At 40.1% G+C, this 22,789-nt stretch overlaps 2 protein-coding genes across 2 annotated transcripts; both read left to right on the top strand.

Annotated features, from left to right (window-relative positions):
* The first annotated feature begins 101 nt into the window (after window positions 1-101).
* Window positions 102-10,070, top strand: aknad1 (AKNA domain containing 1). Its single transcript, XM_015017048.1, has 22 exons — window positions 102-539; window positions 1,883-2,092; window positions 2,578-3,644; window positions 3,756-3,830; window positions 3,915-4,005; window positions 4,889-5,040; window positions 5,113-5,172; window positions 5,307-5,440; window positions 5,531-5,717; window positions 6,336-6,517; window positions 6,916-7,017; window positions 7,167-7,311; window positions 7,483-7,577; window positions 7,670-7,839; window positions 7,916-8,018; window positions 8,105-8,278; window positions 8,426-8,526; window positions 8,629-8,730; window positions 8,848-8,901; window positions 9,085-9,181; window positions 9,571-9,730; window positions 9,821-10,070. Exons 2-22 carry the CDS (start codon window positions 1,894-1,896, stop codon window positions 9,989-9,991), a joined length of 3,621 nt encoding a protein of 1,206 aa, XP_014872534.1. The 5' UTR covers window positions 102-539; window positions 1,883-1,893; the 3' UTR covers window positions 9,992-10,070.
* A 3,312-nt stretch (window positions 10,071-13,382) lies between these two features.
* fndc7a (fibronectin type III domain containing 7a) lies at window positions 13,383-22,241 on the top strand. Its single transcript, XM_015017057.1, has 14 exons — window positions 13,383-13,529; window positions 14,000-14,018; window positions 14,138-14,395; window positions 15,730-15,990; window positions 16,423-16,680; window positions 17,097-17,348; window positions 17,570-17,824; window positions 17,931-18,188; window positions 18,556-18,813; window positions 18,950-19,204; window positions 19,334-19,597; window positions 20,353-20,382; window positions 20,752-20,788; window positions 21,536-22,241. The coding sequence occupies exons 1-13, from the start codon at window positions 13,479-13,481 to the stop codon at window positions 20,781-20,783; spliced, it is 2,451 nt and encodes an 816-aa protein (XP_014872543.1). The 5' UTR covers window positions 13,383-13,478; the 3' UTR covers window positions 20,784-20,788; window positions 21,536-22,241.
* The last annotated feature ends 548 nt before the right edge of the window (window positions 22,242-22,789 follow it).

The following is a 22,789-nucleotide window of genomic DNA, read 5'->3' as shown; positions in this document are numbered from 1 at the left end:
TCTTGAAGTAACCAATCAGAACGTGGAATTCAAAGATAGCCACGCCCCGAACAACAGTCATTGGACCAATAGATTTGAATAGAAAAGATGTGACGTGCGGCAATATTTCAGCTAAGTGTCAGTTTTGACACGCCTTGTACTTCAGGTTTTGTTTTTTTTTTTTTTTTACAAATACTGTCTTGTTTATAACGACAAGTTCACGGTAACGAAGATATTTGTGTGGATAATGTAACAATGTCAACGGTTCAAAACACCCCCAACTTGCTAAAACTCACAACTTAATAGTCAGCAGAATGTTAGACGAAGTTTCACTAGCGTTACCAATAGCAACCAGACCCAGCTTCTGTTCCTCATGGCCCAGACGGTCAGCGTTGCCGTGTGAGCTACATAATTAATGATACCACAGAAACTCAACCTATCCAAGAAGTTATATGACAAGGAAGAAGGGAGGGAACACTGCAGCAGGTTTTAAGAGTAGGAGCGAGTGTTACTCAACCACAGCTAAAGCCACACTGGAGAAGGAGCAGCCCATGACCACAGTGAGTTACCAGCACCACCAAAAGAAAACAGATGGAAAATGTCGGACAGAGGCTAGTTTAGCACCTATATGTGTATGTTTGTGCTCCTTTTTAATAAGCATGCAAGTTTAACATTTTGCTTTTCTGAATTCTCTCTGTTTTTAATGTTATTTAAATAATACTGAACTATACTGGCAGATATAGTTCTCATTTTACTTTTTTATTTCTCATTTTAATGTGAAATACAAAATGAAGTTTTTCTTGTCCAGAGGATATCAATGAAGTTTAGTCATTTTTTTATATGCAGATGAAGCAGCACTTGATGTGTCAACATTTTTAAAGGTTACTGGTCATAAGGATGTTAAATCAGTTAAACAATATTTTTGATATGTAACACTGGATGATGTTTATTCTCAATATACTCAGTAGAAATCAAAACAAACATACAACAAATAAGGAATTTCCTCAACAAAATCATAAAAAAAATATATTTTTTTAGTCAATTCAGTCAATTCAGATTTTTGCATAAAATAGAAAAAATGAACTCCAGGTTCTTACATAAAAGTAAGAAACTGAAGAAAGCATATGTGCCAAACCTCTACCTTATTTTTGCTAAACTTAAAAAATAGGAATTAAGGTGCATGCTATAGGATTAGTGCATTTATTAACAGAAAATATTGGGATTTGTTAGATTTGGTGCATTTAAATAACAATAATAAAATAATAATACACCCTAGTGTATGAAGATGTTGGAACCAGCACATGTATGTACATCCAGAAGCCTATAGGGAGGGGGGACAGGAAGACGCTGTTTCAGTTTTTATATGGGCTGATAAGAGGAGGTGGAAGTAAAGAGAAAATAAAGGATTAGCCTAGCTGCATTCACTAAAGTATGCGATGTACACTCTTCCTGTTGTGTACAGTGAAGCTCCAATACAATGTATAAAAGCAGCTGCTGTTTAGTTTGTTGGTGTTATGCATCAAAGACAGGACCTCACATATATATACTCACAACCAGCTGGCTAATGAACTCCCTTCCTTTCTGTAAATATGTTTTTTTTTTTTTTCTTTTTTCTTGTTTTGGAAAATGAGACCCAAATAATCTTTTTCTCCCACAAACTTGACCAGGTGATTGGTGCTGTATCTCAGTTGGCGGTTTTCTCATAACTTTGGACACTCAAGCCACACAAAGCTACATCATGTTGTCTCCTGAATAATTGACACCCTTAAGACATTTTGATCCAATGTTGTCAGTTCACAGCTTGTGTTGCTAAGGGATGAACAGGTGTTGCATGTCCATCTTTTCTTTCCTGTAAAAAAAACACAGGCGAGAAGAAGCTGAGTCACATTTCTTTTCATTGCAGAAACAAGCCCGATGGAGGGGCACTCTGACGATGAGGACGTTCAGGAGGAGGGCAAACCCACTGTGCTGTGGGAGAGGTACATTCAGCAGAGCATCTTAGTTGAGCTCAGTGAGGATGAAAGTATTCACCTGAGCGATCTAGAGAGCTCTTTAGCTTTACACGTGTCCCAAGCAGAATCAGCTGCCTCCGAAGCAAGCATTCACCTCAGTGGTAAGTCAACTATTTGTTTTCCCAGTCTCTCCTTTGCTAAGACATACAAAACAGCTGAAATGAATGAACTGTTATAGCAACCATTTCATCCATGAATTTGGCTGCATGTAGTTTTGACAAACATGCAACTCCATATTTTCTCACATTACAACCACAGATTTTCAGGTATTTCATTATTATTTCACACATCTGTTGGAATGTGCCTCAGTTTTATTTTCTTGTAGCCAGTCTGTTATGTCTATTGCAGTTTTTTCCCCAAGACCTGCCACAGATTTTTACTTTGATTTAGGCTCTATCACAGAAGATCCCGATAAAATATATAAAAGTTTGTAGTTGTAACAAATTCAGGTGGTATTGATATTTGTGCAAAGTTTAAATGGATTATGAATAATGTGTACTTTTTCTTACTGTAATGTTTAATGTTTTGGTCATTAGTCTTTATTTAGATTTTAATGCCACTACTGTGTTCTTTTTTTTATTTTCAGGAAGTGCAGAGCTTTCAGCATTAGAAGAGTCCTCCTCAGAGAGCAGTTTTCACGCCAGTAATAGTGTAAATGCTGTCGAAAACAAAAATAAAAGCATTACTTTGTATCTGTCGGCCCAAAGACCCAACACCGCTCGTGATGAGCCGCCTTCCAAACCGGGGATTGAAGATCCAGGACAAGACACCAGTGATGAGGATCATGAAGATCTGCCTTATGATGAGGATCTCAGAAGCTCGTACTTAAACCAAACATCTAGTTCTTCTGGAAACTCTGACGGAGGAGAAACTGCTCATGGAAGCCCAGATCCTCCTGGACTGCTTGAGAAAGATAAGAATACCAACACTAAACCTGCGGAGTCTCTTAACGCTACCAATCAAATTGAGGTTGCTCTCCCTACAGACATTACCCATGTGTTGCTGCGACACTTCTCTCAGGGGGAGTTGCTCGGACCGGAAAGGCTGATTGAGGCAGAGACGTTGCCGGAGGTGTCTCTGCTGGAAAGCGTGGACGACTCAGTGTTTAGCGTGGCTGCCACAACCAGCACACCAGGAAGTTACTGCTGTAAAACTGAAAACACTCTAGAAATGAGTCACAAAGGATCAAAGAATGAAAATTTGGAAGAAAAAACTGAAAAGAAAACTGATGATTTTGCTTCAGCTGCAACTGAGGAAAATGTGTCCAGCTTGGGAAGTGTAAACCAGAACAGAGGGGATGACTCTGCAAATGAAACCGAGCAAAACAAGACAAGAGAGGACGATCGGAATCAGAGAGTCCCTCTCATTCGCACTAGATCCTTCTGTGAGGTGAAGTACGGCCAGGGACAAGTTCATTACCCTCTCCCAGATTTCTCCAAGGTGGCCCCGAAAGTAAAAATCCCTAAAACTCCAAGTTTACCTGTGAGACCAGTTCCCCCAAACCCCAACACCATCCACAGAGCCCAGTCTTCTCCCGGTATGTTAGAGGTGATCAGCAGAGTCCTGGAGGACTCCATCCCACCATCAGAGATGCCCTACATCTTCGAAGACAGTAAAAACCAGACACCACCATCAATGGCGCATCGCCTGACGGTAGCATTCATCTCATTATGCATCCATTCCTCAAAGCTTCATATTTTCTCTTAGAGTAACACTGTTGTGCTTGTTGGCTGCCTGTCTAACTAACTATGTTTGAGTTTTTAGACTGAACATGACAAATTACTGACCAGATATGTAGATTCAGTGAACCTTATAGAAGTAATGGCACCAAAACCAAATGTAAGCTAAAACCAGTTTGGCACAACACTGATTTTTAAATAATCTGTGCTAGTCGTGCTACTAATTATTGGTTATGCTTTACAGATTCATCCACCCTCAGATGAAGCTAAGAAGCAGCTAAAGTTTGGTGTAGAGATTCATCCCAAATACTTGGCTTCTCCCCTTCCGCTGTCAGGTACGTTTCTGTGTCTGACACCTGAAACTGTGGATGTTCAGGGCTGGACGTTAAGCTAATGATTGGAGTCTTGAGTTCATATCACAGTATTAAAGCATTTGTCTTTGTTCAAATAAAGGAAAAAGAATTAATCAGTGTGAAAAGTCTCTATGCGGAAATTTGGCGAAACTTAACCTTCCTAAATGTGAACTGCAATGTAAAATTTTCATTTTTACCTAGGAAAAGTATTTAAAGTTCATTTCTGTAAAGTCTGTACAGTAGATTAACGACATTAGGCACCTCGAAGTGACCAAAACGACCTGGGGATTATCAGACATGCTTAAGAATAAAACAGTCTTTCTAGAACAGCCTTCTGCCACCACCACAATGAGAATAGTGTTTTCATGGTGATATACTGTTAGTTTTTCTGTTGTTTGTTTTTTGCCACAAAGCATTTTGTTTGTAGGTCCAAAACTTTAGTTTTAGTTTCATCTGACCATAGCAACTTATTTCACATGTTTGCTGTGTTGCCTAAAATACAAAGATTAAACAGTGATGCATTAGATGTTCAAGGCTTGGTGTTTGTAGTTTTTGTATTTTAATCATTTGTACATCAGGTTGTAATCCTAATTTTATGTTAGGTGTTTCCATCACACAAAATCCTAATAAAGATTAGGATTTTGTGTGATTTCACAAATGCATTTTGTGAAAGCATTTCTGAATGCTTTCACAAATGCATGTGAAAGCATGCATTTGTGCATGCTTTCACATGCACAAAGCATGCACAAATGCTTTGTGCATGCTTTGTGAAAGCACAAAATGTCTAAAGATACAAATACATTTTGCTACTGCAAGTGTTATATATTACCTTTCTTGTGTCAATTCTGTGTTGGTGTTTTTACAGAAAACCTTGTTGAGAAAGAGAGTGAATCGACTCAGCACCCAATAGTTAGAGAAGCAACCAGAGTTTTATCAAACCAGCATCAGGATAATCTTAGTGATGGTGAGAGATTAACTGCTGAGCTGAGAGAGATCATCATCCAGTTCATGCAGAAGGTACTGCAAGTTTGAATGCGGTTCCTCACACTGTTCTGTTCTGGAACCGCTTAACAAGCCTCATGTTTTCAGGTTGAAGAATTCAAATGTAATGTTACTAATATGGCTGTAAGCACACCTGAGCAACAAATGGTAAGGGATGTTTGAATCCTCAGAAACAAATTTTATTTAGCTATATTTTATCTTTTAAAAAAATATATATATGTATGTATGTATGTATATATATATATATATATTTTGTGAATGCAAAAGTTGTCTTTTGTCAGATGCTGAGGAGCATGATGGAGGCGCAGGATGAGCTCGAAAGGAAATACATCAGTAAGAAGGACGAGCACAGAGCTCTGGAGATGCAGAACTACATGGGTCTGTCCAGAAACACTGGCACCTTTGACCCCGACAGGTTCAGTAGATCTTATTGTTGCTACCGATCGAATCTCAGATTTTCTGTACTTGCGTTACATTTTCTGTGCATGCGTTGTCCTGTGTGCAGACTCGTAGAGGGAGACATATTCAGGATAGGGATGCACCTAGAGGACATAAAGGAGATCATTGACAGAAACGCGTATGAACAGATTTCTCCACCCCACTCGTCCTCCACTCCCACGTCGCTGCATGAGAAGCCCGGTTCACTTTTCTTTCACACAAGTTCGCCTCCACCTGCACCTTCCCTGCATGAGGTAGCAAACGCACACGTTCTCCTTCAAGATGTTTAGACATGTTACTTCAGTTTGTATGGTGGCTCAAGTTAATCTTAGTACCAAACTCTGATACCAGTCCTTTAAAAGAAGAGATTGAGACCTTGATTTGATCAAAGCGGGTTTTTTTCTCTTGCTAAAAACATATTACTTTAATGTGATAACTAAAAAGGCCAGATGCTGATCAGGTAGTCAGTATAACTTCTTTCCGCCTCAGTTACAATCTGATTATGTGTTGATAAAAGGCAGGTTATTTGCAACACAATAGAAACCAACAATTCATTACATAATGGTTTCAATTCATCCGACTTTACAGCATACATGTAAAAAATAATTTTTAGCTTTGTTTGGGTTGAATGGTAGTCTTTAAAGAATTTCATCACATTATTGAAATAAAATATTTAGTTGCATGCTGTTCAGAACACTGTCCTGTTGTCAGCTGATGTAAAGTTTTCTATCCTAAACTGTCATCAAAAAATAACAAATAAAGTAAGCCAAAACAGAAACACTGCCATCTTCTGGCTCATTTTAAAGAGGTGGAAATATATATATTTTTTTATTTTGCTTGCAAATACAATATAACTGGGTTTTGTTTTTCAGGGGGGAATTGCAGGCTTTTTCACTGAGAGTTGCAAAGAGGATGCGAAGAAAGACCAAAATAACCAAAGAGAAGTTGAAGACTCCACAGAGGGCCGTGTCGATGGTGGATTTATCCAAAGCTGGGAGATCAGGACCGCTGACCCTTTAAAGGAAACCACCAAGCAGCCCATCAGCATTTCCCAGTATGAACAATTCATCTTTTTCTCTGATTATTATACTGATGTATTTTTTTACATTTAAATTTGACTTCCCAAATGTTCTCTTTTTCTTTTTAATACTTATTTTGTTTATAGTAAATATTCTGGGTTTGAAGCAAAACTGTATGTCTAAAAAGTAATTGGAATAATACAGTCTGAAACAGTTTGAGTTAAAAAAAAAAAAAGATTTTGTTTCCATCTATTGATGCTCTGAGTGTTGCCTTATTTATTGTGTGATAGTGCTCATATAAAAGGCACGTTCTCGGCCTTCCTTCAGGCAGATAGTGTTTCAGGTTCAGTGCTGGTTTCAGGTTCCTCTGTGCAGACGGAACAGACTGTTTGGACCGGTGTGTGTTCAGGTTGTTTTCTCCGTCCTGTTTCAGCGGCCTGCTGGGCTCGGTAAACGGACTGCACTGTCAGACACCAGAAGATGAGCAGGCAACAATTTTAACTCGGGTATCTCTGCCACTGTGGACACCTCACAGGTATTTACTGCTAAGAGTGGCCAGTTTGAGTTGATTCCTGTAGAAAAACGAGCATGTTACCATTTCTCAGAGCTGGATCTGATTTGCTACAATCGACATGATGCTTTTTACTGACTCACACTACAGTCTTGAGTCTCATTTTGTTGCAGCTCTGACTTGAATACGAGCAGTGAATTTGATCTGGGTGATTGGGTGAGTCTGGCAGCGGCGCGCTCCTGTTCTTCTCATCCTCCCAGAGACTCGGACCGCCGCAGCGTCTCACAGCCCCCGGTCAACACCTCCTGTCTGTCACAGGTCAGTCACATTTAAACATTGAGTCTCTTTTGGATAATCAGTATTTTTCCTGATCTGTTGTTGGTTCTGGTACAGCTGGAACCATTAATTGTTCAAATCTAATCCAAATTGTTAAAACCCCCAAAATATAAGACACTCATGCTAATAATGCGTTTGTTGTTTGAGTTGCAGCGGATATCTAGTCCAGAGACAGACAGTGGATTTGGAAGCTCCTATCTGAATCAGTCAGCCACTGAAGCATTTCAACCAAACGTCCTGACAGGAAGGTCAGGAAAACCGTTCCCAGGTTTGTCGGTTGCTCTGCAGCTTCTGTCCGCAGATCGCAGAGGAACCTGAAATCTACTCCTTTCTCTTCCAGCATTCACTCCAAGTGTGACAACCTAAACAACTCAGACAGTGAAGCTTCCTGCTCCGACCTGGAGACGACGATCCACACAGTCGCCGTGGCTACCAACTCATCCATCCAAACGGTGCACTGTGAAGCAGCAGCTGCAGTGGAGTTGTGGGTGAAGAGCACCACCAAGGAGCGTAAGTTAAGCCTCCCTCACTTGTTTCACCATTTGTTCCGATCAGTCCTGCAACATTTATTTCTCCACAAACACAGGGACTGACCACATACGTCCTGCCCACATACCTGACCCGACTTTCAGGGCCTCCATGGACGCTGTAGACAAACACGCCCCTCTGAGCTCCTGTTCTTGCAACAGGTCAGTGTGCATGGAGCTAATCTTGGTGGTAGACATACAGAAAGATATATTCTGCCGTCTTTTATTCTGTTCCTGTGTGCGTCCAGCGAGGCCATCCTGGCCTTGCAGACAGAGGTGTCGAAGTTAAAGAAGGACCTGGAGCAGGGGTTGGTGCAGCTGCCCCACTTAGCACAGAGGATGGACTACCTCACTTCAAAATACAGACACGAAGATTCAGATCGCAAATCTAACATCCAAACTCACACACCAGCTTCAAAAAAGTGAGTCCCAAATCCTCCCTTTCAGTAAATAAATAGAAGAATAGGAGTTGTTGGAATGTGTTTCTGTGACTTCCCGTGGATAAAATATTCTGTGTATTTCCTGTAAAGTCCTGTTATGTTCCTCTGATTAGATCTTTGTTTGTCTAGTTTAGGGAAGTCGAGCAGCAGAGGGAGGGGTAACCTCACGTCCAGTCTGGAGAGAATAGACGACTGGATTTCCTCAGACATGGAACGAAGCAAGAGCAAAGGTGCTCTGCCAGAACTTTACGTTTTGTCCTTTTTTTTAAAGATGATTTTAATCAATTAATCAATCAAACTTAATTTATATTTGCTTTGGTTTATGAGCACAGACAGCGGTGGTGGAAGCTGCTCTGAGATAATGTCGCAATTCCCTGATTCACCTGTGGGAGGAGTTTGTTCCACATCTGATAAACTCCAGCACACAACAAGAGGTTGATCACTGCAGAGTGCATGCTGACATTTGGTTTTTTTTTGTTTTGTTTTTTTTTTACATTTTACAGCTTTATGTCTAAAGAGATTAAACTTAAGATCATCTTTCCATACTGCAGGAATCTCCTGTTTAAGAGCACAGAATGAGCGCCGTATGAAGCAAAGGCCACAAGGTGAATATTTGAAGTGAAATAATTTCAGTTTTATCTATTTAATTTATCCATAATCAAGAAGAATTTAACAGTATGCCTGACAGTCTGAAACATAACACTGTAAGTTGTTCAATATACATGTACAGTACAGCTCAATTATTTATTAGCACTTTGTGATAAATCTTTTGTTTCTGTGATGGGCAGCCATCAAGAGTTTTACCTCCAAGGAGAGGTGGTCTCCCTCTCTCCAGAAGCCCCTCCTTCAGGTCAACTATGGCTCCTCCTGCAGCCTGCCAGCCAGGTATACGTGTCTCACCTCAAACCTCCAAATAGCAATTGCCACAAAACACTTGCTATCATCCGATGCATATATGATTGTGTTAAGGAGGAGTGGGACCTTTTTAATTTATTGACAGAACCAAATTAAATGCATTTAATGGACGATAATCCAGTCGGTGTCTTTGATTTTGAAACTGAGCAGGTCTAGGTTTATTCCAATGCAATGCCGACTTCAATGTCGTGTTGCTTGATGATTTATAAATTAACCTCCAAGTTTTGTACTCGTATGTCAATAATATTTGAAAAGCTTCCGGTAAGATTTCTCCGTTTCAGTCTGGAAAGTTTTAAAATGAGATTTTTTATGAATCTTGAATATCCCTAGTAATCTCTAATTTCTGCCTTATCATGCAGCTATAAAGTGAGAGAGCCGCAGCTGCTGTCCACATCCTGTCACAGAAAACACTCCACTCAGTCAGACACTGCACTTCTGCCCAGCAATGTGTATTTTCAGCAGATGCTGTCTCCAGTCTCTGTTCCTCCCAGGGCGACCAGCAGACGCAGGGGCAAAAAGGTCAAAGGCTCAAGCTTTAATGCTGATGTCAACATTTATTCATTATCCATTTTCCAGTTTTTTGAATAACGTAAGATGTTCTGCATTCAGGAGGAAGACATGAACAGGACTCTGGACCAGGCCATTGAAGTTGCTCGCATCATGAAAAGGACCACAGATCGTATGGCCAGGAAACTGTCTGCCGACTTAGCCAAGGCACAGCTGCACAAGAAACTTTACAACACGCAACCACTAGGGGGCAGAAAACACCACACTCCCTAAATGTCATCACTGATCTTCCGTAATACATTGTATGGGGATTCTTAAGTGCCACAATTCAGTAAATAAATGAGACATTAAATAAATATTCATATATTTGATAGTATAAATAAAACTAAGAATATGAAATGTTAAATACAAAAATACATTCTTTAAAATTATTTTAGTTATTTATTTTCAAAACAAACACAAATATTAAGTACAAATTTAAATTTACAGCATGTTAAAAACAGATTTCTATATTTATAAACTTTTTCAAAAGCCCTCCTGTGTTGCACACAGCATGTGGTCAATTTATAGATTAGTTAAACTTCTGTGCAGGTTAACCAATCAAACAACTAATTATATCATTTTTGACTTGGTGAGTTTCAGTTTAATTTACTAGTTTATTCATTTAAGTTTTCAATTTTGTTTTAATAGAGATTTGTGTAAGTGTTAATTTTTAATTTCTTAAATATTTTTATCACAGTTTTATTTAAACTTTCATATGTATGAATATTTATTTAATAAACTATGTTATAGATTGTGGTATGTTTGGGCCTTAATACAACAGACTCATGTAACATGCATCTAAAAAAAACTGTTTCGATGGGTTTTTGTAAAAATGCTTCAGTTTATTGCTTTCTTCTTTAAAAAAGTCTGAAATATTTGATTTTACACATTTCTGGGGGAAATTGATTTCTTCTTTTCGGACATCAGTTTGTTTATATGTAAAACCAATGTGAGTTTTTATGTAACGTGTGGTTCGTATTTATTACTCAGAGAGATGTATTTATTAACCTTTATGTTCTGCAGTTTGTAAATTTGTCCTGATATTTCAACTCATAACAATTTCTTACAATCTTAGAATAAACTTTATAATGTGACGTCGCTCGATTGTCCATACAGTGGAGTTGCATAAAACCTTATAATTGCTATATGTCTCCTGTTTGCATAATATCAGTATCTTCAGCCACAGGCAGAAGATACAATTAAATCGGATTAAATCTGGGTCATTTTGCTGATATTGTGTTTCAGGAAAAAACCGTCTGCCTTTACCTTGACTGCATATCAGCTCCTATCCTGTTAGTAAAGCCTCACATCTGATGCCACTAATGCCCATCCCTGCTGGGCTCTAGATAAACCTGACTCAGTGTCGTCTTTCTAAGTTTCAGTTGAGTAATTCATTGTTGGTCCTGCGTTTTTTGTTTTTTTTCCACAGCCGGAGCCTGCTGGTGCCGGGCTGCTTGCAGTCAACTACCGTGTTGAGTTTCTCTGTTCTACAAAAAGACATCAGAAAAGAAAATAAACAGGAAACAGCATTCCTAAACTATCTGCTCAAACCTTCCCAGGAGCAGGTGATGTTCTCCATGCTCATTAACCTGAAGGCACTTCAAGAAATTAGTAAAAATAGCAACAAATGATACTGCTTTGGATTTCTGTTCACTTACGTTAGAGAGGTCTGTTTAGACATAAAGGCCCTTCAACACGAAAGACTGAAGGAACCAACCCGGGCTGTTTGCAGGGTGGAGCTTTGCAGCACATTTGTGTATATTTGTGCAGAGAAAATACATAATCCGAGCCAAAAAATATATAGGTATAACAAAAAAGATTATCTATCATTGATGAAACATCCTAAAAGGGTGAGGTAAACAAGACCTTACTGTTAACATAAAAAGTATCAGAAAAAAATAATTTTTCAAATCAGTTTGATTATAATACTTTTATTTCCTGCAACAATTATTGCAGGCTTTCAAAACTCTTTCTAAAATAACTTTTTAAGAAGATCATTTCAAATACTCAAAACCACAGTCAGGGCACAACCTCCATTTTGTGAATCACTGCTAAAATGTTTTCTCTACTGCATATCAGCCATTATTTTAAGCCTGCAGTTTAGCACACACTGTTAGCTAACATTAGCACGTGAGCTAACATTAACATGATTGACTATAGGCCTACTACAACCTAAACTTAATCTTATACAATTCTAGCTAAAAATAGCTAACACCACCATCTGCTGTGCTAATAGTAACAACTTATATGCTAAGCAACAACACCAATGTTTGTCCAAACCCAATTTAATATCATCAAAGATAACCTTGATAAACATAAAAAAGTAACTCAAGTTAAGATTTAATTGCTTACACTTTACCTGAAAACATAAATTATAATGATTTGATGATTTGCTAAATCATCAAAATCTAGAGTGAACCCGTCTTTTTCTTTCCCAATGACTATTCTAGATAGCCAAAAACATAAAACTGATCACAAAAGGCTGTCTCACTTTACCCCAAAACATTTTAGATGGTGTGTGTCTCATAATGTCTGGTTTAAAAGTGACATGGCATTCTGGAAAAAGAACATCACACCAACATTCAAACATAGTCACAGTGATAGTCTGGGTTGCCTTGCTGCTCCCAAGTCTGAATGACTTGTATTTAATGGAACCATAAAATTGGGTCTTTAACACAAAATACTGAACAAGAATGTCAGTAATGTTTCAGTTCATAAACACGCTGAAGTTATACAGTAGGAAGCCGATCCAAAACATACCAACAATTCAACCTCTGATAACCTCAATAAATAACAGATCTTGCCTCTGCTTCGCTGTTAAATTTTATAGACAATACTTTTTCCCAGTAGAATCAATTTTGATGAAGCAATTTGATGAGCCTTCTACTTGCAATATTTTTTTTGCTCAGTGTGTTTTTCAGAGCCAGTCTATTGGGACTCCCCCACCCAGTTCACTGAATACACCTTCATAACAGACACTCATCCTCTTATGGGAATATTTCCGGACAAAGGTCCAGAGGATTTAGAGTTCTATAGCATTTTCTTTTCCTATTAATGCTTTTTTTTACTATGAAGTAGACACGCTGTACAGAACCTCAATGTGTTTAAATTTCCATCTGCTTTTGGACTAAAATGTTTAGATTTATTGGTAAAATAAAAGTAACAGACCAACAACCTAAGGAAAAACCTTTAATTACTCAGAACCAGGAACCAAGTGAGCGAACCGGAGGTTTCAAAATGTTGCCAAGAAGATCATTTCAGTTTCTTTCCAGACACATAAGCAGCACATGTGGGTCATCCCTTGTCTAAGCTTATCTCTTCCTTCAGTGGACCTAAATATTTCTTTGGGGGAAACAAAAGATTCACAGCTAATATGCAGGATCCGGTTGCCAGAAGTGGTTTTCTAAAAAGAAAAAAAGAAAAAAACAGGTACAAAACTCTTGAATAACTTGTAATATACGCGTCATTATCAACATCCTCATCTAACGAAGGTGAACCCCCATCTCTTTCTCCGATAGGTCACTTTAACACCCCGCCTGAGGGGTGGAGTTACAGCCTTTGGGCTTTTTGGTATTTGCTGAAACAATAAAGCACCTGTCGTCTCATCCGAGAGGGAGGAAGAAAAAAACATAACGTTGAATTTAAGCCTGAGTCACTGCCCTGAAGTCACTCTGAGAAACAGCATCACGCATCTCTGCTTCAGGCAGGAAAACACAGAATGGTGCGCCTGCACAGGATCAAACTTTTTCTTTTATTGGCCTTTACAGGGGTAAGTGCTGACTTTTATTGGTGCTACCATTGGACCTTCAGCAAAACTAGAACAAGGACTACGCACCCCATTATCTTTGAAAAGCACTGTTTACATTTGTTTGTAGGAATATTTAGATTATTAACTGTGAAGGAGATGGATTTTTGAAGTACACATGAACACAGGATCTTTTGAATGCCCATGCTTTCAACAAGTGCATGCAGCAGGCCCATCCTTAGCTCAATAGGCAAATTCATTCCGGCCTGAAAGAAATACCTGCACTGAGAAGGCCTGAAATCTGTGTTGAGTGAAGGTAATGTGCAGCCTGCTGCCTCTCATGCTCCCAGAATATGATCCAGGGCATAATTGGCTCCAGGATATAATGTGGAATACCAACAGCTTGCTGCTCCTGGAATTACGCCCTGCCATTAATCATCAAGATATCAAGATCTTTGTTTCACTCATTAAGCCGCCTATTTTGTCCTTTCTAGGTATGCACCGCTCAAAACGGTGAGTTACCTCCATATTCATTTGGCAGGAGAATGTACGTGAGGGATGTTTGGAAAACTCAAATCTGCACATGTCAGTAACATAAGTAAATGTCTCCTTTCTCTCAACCTCTCTCTCAGACATCACTCTGTCAGTATTTACGGTGACATCAAAGAGCATGACGGTGCAGTGGAGCGGCCACTCCGGTGCCAGCTCCTACAAGATCACAGCGACCCCCAAGAACTCTCCCGAGCGGCCGGTCTTCGCCCAGTTCAGCGGCAACACGGTGATGGGCTCGGTGAATTCGCTGTCGCCGAACACAGTGTACACCATGCAGCTGGAGGCCATGGACAATGCGCTCAATGTCCTCAGCAGCGCAGAGACAGTGGAGACAACAGGTCAGTGGAAAACAAACAGTGAGATGGGCGAGTGAGGAAGATTCGGGCGCAAAGGAACTGCAAAAGCCTTAATTTTTAGGAAATCTAACATGTTTTGTGTGCAGCAACAGGCTTTGAAAATATTTAGTTATGCTTTAAATGTCTAGTTTATGATCACGTCTATTTCTCAAAAATGTTTCCTTTTATTTTTTGAGGAAATAATTCATTCCCATAGGACGTCTGGAAAAACATCATGACTTTTTTGTCATAAGGTTTTTGAAATATTTCTGACATAAATCTTACATTAAAACAAGGAGATATAAGACTCTTGTTCCATCCATGATCTCTTCCTTGTAATAATGTTTCATTTAATGGTGCCACATCTGTAAAGAAAATAAATGTGTGGTTTGATTACATGGGTCAAATCCTCTGCCTGATACTTTGCCAATGGTAAATAGTTTTTGGTAGAGGCAGTATTGTTGTCTAAAGCAGCATCTTCCTCAATGGAAAAACAAGGCAGGTCTTTATTGGAATAAATATCAATACGGAGAGAGATATCCAATTCAGATTCTAAAACCAGGTGGTCGAATGTGTCCACCTTTGGAGACTAAACTCTATCCCACAAGACATCAATGCTTGTCCAGACAGAACAGAGTGTTTTAGAAACTACCTCCAGAATTTGGAGGAGAAGAGGATAGAATAGCCTGCCTCTGACCTCAGGTCCTGACCTCAACTCTATTGAGCCCTTTGTGGGCTCAGCTTAGAAAAACAACACAACCAGATTGACAAATTATGGTTTAGGAATCAGCTGCCATCCCACAGCAGCGTGTGAGGAGATATGGCTGTGTACAGGTTTTCCTCATGCTTCAAAGGCACCTGCTAATAAAATGAATAAACTTAAAAAACAAGGCATATTGGTAATTTAACAAACATTCACCATCAAGCCCAATACAAAATTAGCTGTCTGGCATTAGCAGAGTGGATTTCACATACTCAACTCAACTAGGTACTGAACCCACAAAGACATTCTCCTGACAAACTTGGCATTATTTATAAGGAAATCAACTTTCAAACAACATAAAATTTAATGCCAAGAAGCATTGTTACTTTTTTCTGCTTAGTTTAGATCTTCTTGATGGCAAGATGTTCTTAAAAGTACAAGATTGAAATTTCATGAAAGAAATATTTAGATGTGCAGCTCATCACAGATTTCCTTTTTTCACATTCTGCGAAGTGAATGAAGCAACCAAAATGAAAAATGTTGGAAATAAAAAAGAAGTATTCATTGTTATACACGTTTGGTGTTTGGTGTGTTTCAGTATTTTTCAGTTTCGCTCTTGTCATTTAATCTTCAGCTCCCGACGTCCCGACCATTGACCAGGCCTACTCCAAAAACAGCGACAGCATCACTGTTGAGTTTGCACAAGTTTCCGGGGCAACTAGCTACATCCTGAGGGCAGAGTCAAAGACAGGGGATTTCTTCTTTGAGACCCCAGCGGCACAGTCCCCGGGCACGGTGGTGGGGCTCCAGCCCTACACCGACTACACTCTGAGCGTCATGTCTGTCAACTCCGGAGGAAGGAGCCAGCCTTCATACCCCATCGAAGCCAGGACGGGTAGGATTAAATACCTCTGTAGTTTCTCATGTGTAACATGTTATGAGTTTATGCAAGATGGTATGATCAGCGTACATGAAATGCAGCCCTTCTGTTGTTCCACCCAAACAATAACTTGTTCTATCATTTTCCTGTCAATAAGGGTTTGTTATTTCACTGCCCATTGTCACTGATTTTTTTGCTTGTTGTGGTAAAAGATGGTGGAAACTTTATCCACTCTTTTGTACTGCACTATTTTCATTCCTTGTAAAAAGACACCATGGGAAATAGGCCGCATCCCTTTATGAATAGTAAATGAATGCAATGTGATCACAAATGAAATTCTTTACACTTCGCAACAAAAAGGCAAATAGAGATAAAGTAAGGAAATTTGAGCTTAAATCTATTTTCTTTAATGTTCTGCTCTTTATTCCCTCCTTGTCTGATTGGTAGTTGTCGTTGCCCCCAAGATGAACACATCCTCCCCCAGCAATGACTCCATCCTTGTGACCTGGCACCCGGTGGAGCACGCGATCCGCTACACACTGATTATGATCCGAGAAGGCTCCAGCACCCGCCTCATAGTTAACACCACTGACACCTGGGTGACGTTTGACAACCTCGATCCAGGAATTTCCTACTGCATCAAGGGCATGGCTTGGGACGCTGAGGGTCGGATCGGTGATGACCTCACTGTCTGCCAGATCACTCGTAAGCTGCATTTTTTCCCCCACCCCCCCACGTTTTGTTTGGTCCCAATCACAAGCTCCAACACATTTATTCTAATTTTATGTGACAGAGCAACTTGAAAAAGGATTTACTCAATAGCACCCATTTGTATTCAGCCTCCTTTACTGTGACACTCCTGAATAAAATGGAGCGCGCTGTGCTTCAGAGGTGTGTTTTAATGAGCAACAAAACATCAGAAAACATAGCAAACATGAGACATGATTCTGGAAAAGTTTAAATCATAAAGCAATAATCCAATAGATCAAAACATGCGTTCTAAGCAAGTTTTAATTAGGTGGACAGCTCTTTGGATTGCAGAGGTTGCAGACCCATAACATAATCTCTACAACCTGGATGTAAAAACTCCGACAACCTTCTGTTTACTTGTTTTTCTCCAGGTCCTCATAGCCCAGATGTAACCCAAGTCCTACTGACTCCGGGTCGATCTCTTGGAATCGCTGTTTACTGGATGACGGTGCAGGGGGCTAACAGCTACTTGGTCCTGGCCTCAAATGGCCAGAGCTGTAACACGAGTGACAGTTACTGCTTCATCTCACCTCAGGAGTGTGGTCAGAACCACTCTGTCACCGTTACAGCCTACAACGATGCTGGACCCAGCAGCCCCTCACAGTCAGTTGGCTACATTACGTGTGAGTCCATCACAAACGTCCATGTTCTTGTACAAAATAAAAATAAAAATAAAAAAAAGGGCTTCATTGAATTTTTGTTATTCTTCCTATAACCAAGGCTTCTTGGTTATAGAAGCTTAGTATTAGCTTTCTATAACCAAAGGTAATGCTAAGTTAGCATTGAAGCTAACTTAGCATTAGCTTAGCTTTAATGCTAAGTTGTTGTTCTGTGCCGCTGACAGACCCGTGTCCCCCAGAGAACATCTGGGTGGAGGAGCCCACTGCCGGGAACTGCTCGGTGGTGTGGGAGGAGGTGCCCCTGGTGGAGTACTACGTGGCTTTCATAAAGAGGGACGATGGGACAGAGAAGTCCTGCAACACCACAAAGACCACCTGCCAGTTCTTCTGCATGTGTGGCTACACGTACCTCACCAGCGTGTTTCCCTACAACCAGGCCGGCACCAGCCTCTTCGCAGATGTCCGCAACTACACAACCAGTGAGAATGTCGTTTACTTTAGCAAACCAGGCTCCACCATATGTGCACATACATTAGCTGTTGTTTCTCTGCGTTTCTTCTTTTCTCCCCGTCTCCTCCGGCCCAGTTCCTTGTTGTCCACAGGACGTAACCGTGAACCTGGTGTCCACAGAGACACTCGAGGTCATGTGGTCCCCAGTCAAGGGGGCCGAGTTGTACGAGACCACAGCAGCTCAGACCAACAGCGTCCTGCACTGCAACGACACGTCGCCAGTGTGTGCGCTCTCAGACCTGACATGCAACTCCCTCTACTCTGTGACTGTGACCCCCTGCAGTGAGCTACGAGGGTGCAACCACACTTGCACACCGCACAGACAAGAGACAGGTACAGACGGGTCACAATAAAAACTATTAGATGCAGTCAAACGAGGAGAGGTACATTACAGTGGATTGCTGAAGCGTTTCCACCCCAAGAAAGTTTCTTGGCGTGAACAGAGGTTTTACAGAACAGTGACTCAAGAGGGCCTAATGCAAATGCACCTCACACTTTTTAGATTCTCTTTGCTTAGATAAGATCTCAATAAAGTGGTTTGAACTCTTTTTGGATGATCCTGCATACTCTGCACACACATAACAGGAAAGCCAGTGAATTATTTAATATGGAGTCCTTAACATGAAATTGAACAATAAACTTACAGGAATCAAATGTATTCTTCTAAAGCCTCTGTTTTCTCCTGCCCGCCTTGCTGCAGCTCCCTGCGCTCCAGAGATCCTGAATATGACACAGACCACCAACTCCACATACAAAGTCCTGATATCCACCCCAAACTCCCCCAACACAAACTACACCATCAGTGCTACTGGACGCTACGACAGACACACCTGCCAGTCGAGAAATAACTCCTGTGAGCTCACGCAGCTGCCCTGCGGCACAATCTATGAAGTCACAGCTGTGGCCTCCACAGCAGTCGGAAAAAGTCTGCCTGGATACAGCAAAACTCTGGAAACAGGTACAACAGTGGCTACAAGATTTACGTTCTCTTAAAAGTGGTTAGGTCATCTACTTGCCTTACAAATCCAGATCCAGAATGCGAGAAATATCCCATCATCAACCATAAATACTTGATGTCTGTTTTTCTGCCTGAGGTCCTTGCTGCCCATCAACTGTAAACGTCACCCAGGTCACCCAGGCAATGACCAATCTGACCTGGTCGCCCGCGACCGGCGCCAGCTCCTACTTAGCCACCCTGATGTCCCCACGTGGGGAAGCCAAATGTCACACTCTGGACACTCACTGCCTGATGGGCTGCATCACCTGTGGCACCAACTACAGCGTCCAACTGGACGCCATCAGCAGCACAGGACACAAGTCCCAGTGCCAATATCGAGGATTCTCATCCAGTGAGAACAAATATACACACACACACACACATTTCTGATATTTACCCAGTGTGCCGAGACATGACAGACAAAATAACTAATAATCAATCAGCACAAACAATGACAAGACACTCGTTTCCTTTCTTTTAGGTGCGTGCTGTCCAACAGGCGTCAAGCTGTATCGCCGCACCAACAACTCGCTCAGGGTGTACTGGCGTTCTTCGAGCCCCCAGGCTTATAACCACACAGTAGAGCTGTACGGGACCGGGGCCAACTACACCTGCTTTGCTGCTGCAGGCAGCATGTACTGTGACATCCAGGAGGGAACCTGCGGGGACGTCTACACGGTAGTCGTAGCACCAGTGGGGAAGTCCGGGGAAAAAGTGACCTTCTGCCTGCCCAGGACCTACTCAGGTGGGTCATCTGCAGCCTGTGAAAAGCTTACATGACCTCATCACGGGATGAATGCTGCTTTAATCATAAAGAAGCACTGAAGTGGTGTTGTTTTTTTTTCTCAGGGTGGATTGATTATTCTAAAAGCAAATTCAAAAATAAGAACTGAATGCACAAGTTTAAATTTATTAGGGAGTTTTTTTTTAGGGAAACAACATATTCAGTAAAAGAAGGTCTGGACCCTGTCAGTTCCTGGGTTGTTCTTGAACATCCTAGTTTCGTTTTATCTTAGGGTGACTGTCTGGGTCGGTTTGTTGAGACTTGGACATGATTGGTTCCAAGTCTATGGGGAGAGTAGATGCCTTGCAATCTGAAGGTTGTTGACTCAGTTCCAGCTTCCTCATGCAGCATGTTCACGTGAAACCTGGACTCAAATGCTACATGCTTTGAACGATCAGCATGACGAGAAATCCGCTTTGTCGATTCAGTCCATGAACAAAAAGTCTGTGGTTTCTCTAGAAATTGTGAAGAGACCAAATATTAGTATCTGTATATACTTTTATATTTTATTTTGACTCTGTCTGAATTTGAGAAACCTATAATTAATTTGAACTTGTACCTCCAATCACAAAACCATAAAAGTAAAATGACTTTCATTCACACGATGAGTGTATGTAAACTTCTTTTTTGGGACTGTGTGTTGAGCAATTTGAATAATTCAAGACGCTGACTACAAATGTTGTTTTTTTTTTTGTTTTTTTTTACTATTTTCTCAGTTCCCTGTCCAGGAAGTAATGCTGGAATGGGTGAGTATAATTTGTCAGAATGATTGATTTAGAATCAAATCAAATATTTGCTTTCTTTTCAACCTTTCAGTGAAAATGTTACTTTCACTGGGAAGTAAACATGATGCTAAACCATTAGCTCTGCTAGAGTCCAGCATAAATATTGAAATCTGAAGTAGACGTAAATACGCATCGTTATAAAAGATCTCTTGTCGTATATTTTAATTTCAGCATTCACCCCAAACTGAACAAAATGGTTCCTTAATTTTAGCCCCACATTCATTAAAAACATGAAGCATTTACATATTAGATTGTAACGATATCCTGACAACAACCTGAGCTTTTAAAACACTAACACTATGCTGAACTGTCATCTCTGTGTTTCTCCAGTTATCTCGCGAAGAAGACGAAGCGTAAAGTAGCGGTGGTAAGTTTATTGCTCGACTCCATGGTGCTTACACACCACCTCCCTGACAAAACCACATAGATTACAGCAACTTGAGATGATAAATATTAAAAATAAATGCCTGGATGCCGTTTTCACTGGATCCTTGGGACACATGATATCCAACTGAAGTATCACAAGAAGCCATAAACCGGCTTTACAAGAACAAGAAAACAGTAGCGAGGAGCAGAAAGAGAAGCAACATGGGCCAGTTTTTACCTCTGGGATTGTTTGATGACTATTCTTGAAACATGTTAATAGTTATTGAGGGGGGACATGTTGGAACAGGACATTGACACCTTTTTGCATACTTAGTGATTGCTGATTCACTTCAAATCAATAGATAGTTAAAACTTTGACAGTTAAAACTGGAAAATGATCCCAAACACACATCCAAACAGGTTTAAAGAAGGATGGAAAGCATTAGGAAGGGATTTCCCAAAAAGAATAAAAAAAAGGAGGTCCAATTTGCTTGAACCAGTTGGTATAAACGTGACTGTGTGGTTTAGAAAAAAATCTTAAAAGATTCAAACCTGTTCATTATTTCTGCTTGTATTTTTCCTTTATAATTACTCCATCCTGGAAGAAATAAAATTTTGAATTAGTCAATAAAAGCCGCACATTAATTTAGGATTCAAGTCCGTCATGAATGTATATGAGCCTCTAATGATGGATGCACAAAATTATCATTTTACCAAGTCGTCTGTTCTGTCTCTCTCTCTCCCACAGGGAGGATCGTCTACCATCATTACAATGCGGACAAAAAGCTTTGTTTACACTAGTGGGGATTGAAAAGATTCATGAAGAATATTACAGCTTGTTTAAAATCTCAGAGAAACTGTTTATAAGATAAAAATCCATATAGGAATAATTAAATAGAAGTACAATAATACCAAAGCCATACAACACAAAATGTCTGGGAGCTTTGGGGGAAACATCAACTGTGAAATTGTTTTTTCAAAATCCAAATTTTTTATTTTTTATTTTTGTGATTTAGAAGAAATGGTCACGTATTTAACCCTTACACATTGGAGACTTGTAATTCTGTGACGTAAAAAAAAAAATCCCAAACTGGAAAGAATAAGACTGTCCCAACTCATTCTTTTTATTATTATTATTCTATGAGTTTGATTGAATTCATCATGTATGTAATGACTAAAACACAAATAAAACGATAAGCTAGGACCTCTCCAAGTAGAAGGCCTCCACACGGTTGCAGTATGACGTTACTCCTGGTTGGTTGGTGGCCCTGGATGCGAAACTGGGACAGATGACATCGATCCCATCCGCTCGGAGTCATGCGTGCACAGTCGTGTGGATGATACATCTGATCAAATTCCTGGAGACAGACTCGGTGTTAACTTTGCTTTCACTGAATGTGTTTGTGCTCGTTTGACAGATGAAAACAATAAAGTCAACTTTTTGCATCCAAAAACCGAAGTCTATGAATCTCTTTGTTTGGGTTTCAGAAGATTTTTGCTGCATCAGGATTTATATCGGATTATGTTTTCAGCAACTGATGTTGAACCCAAAAAAATGCAGGTTTCTTTCAATCAGCAAATTTGGGAATTGACAACGTAAATGGCTGTTAAGGTTGTACCACTGACAAACCCCACTTTTTTATTTCCTCATACTTAGCATCATTGCTTTCTCTGCATCGTTTTTACACCTGTTCAATCAAATGAGTCAAAAACTTTTGAGTAATTTCAACAGAAAGTATTGAAAAGTTATTTTTGGCCAGGACATTTTAATATTTTATTAGACTCCTGTGGAAAAACTCCTGGGAAGGTGGCATTGGTCCCATCCTGTGTAGTATTTGTCAGCATGTCCTGACCAATAACATATAATTCTTGGACTACACACAAGACAAAATGTTCTGTCCCAAACATCAAGAACACGCTGCAGGAACACAAGGTATTTTATTGCAACCATGGGAAGAGCATGTTTTTAAAATGTTTTTCCTTTTTCAGAATACTCAACCAA

This window comes from Poecilia latipinna, unplaced genomic scaffold (assembly GCF_001443285.1).
Source record: "Poecilia latipinna isolate Pla-1442-1.1 unplaced genomic scaffold, P_latipinna-1.0 Scaffold2097, whole genome shotgun sequence".
NCBI classification, from domain to species: domain Eukaryota; kingdom Metazoa; phylum Chordata; class Actinopteri; order Cyprinodontiformes; family Poeciliidae; genus Poecilia; species Poecilia latipinna.
This window is presented reverse-complemented; position numbering and strand designations above follow the sequence as displayed.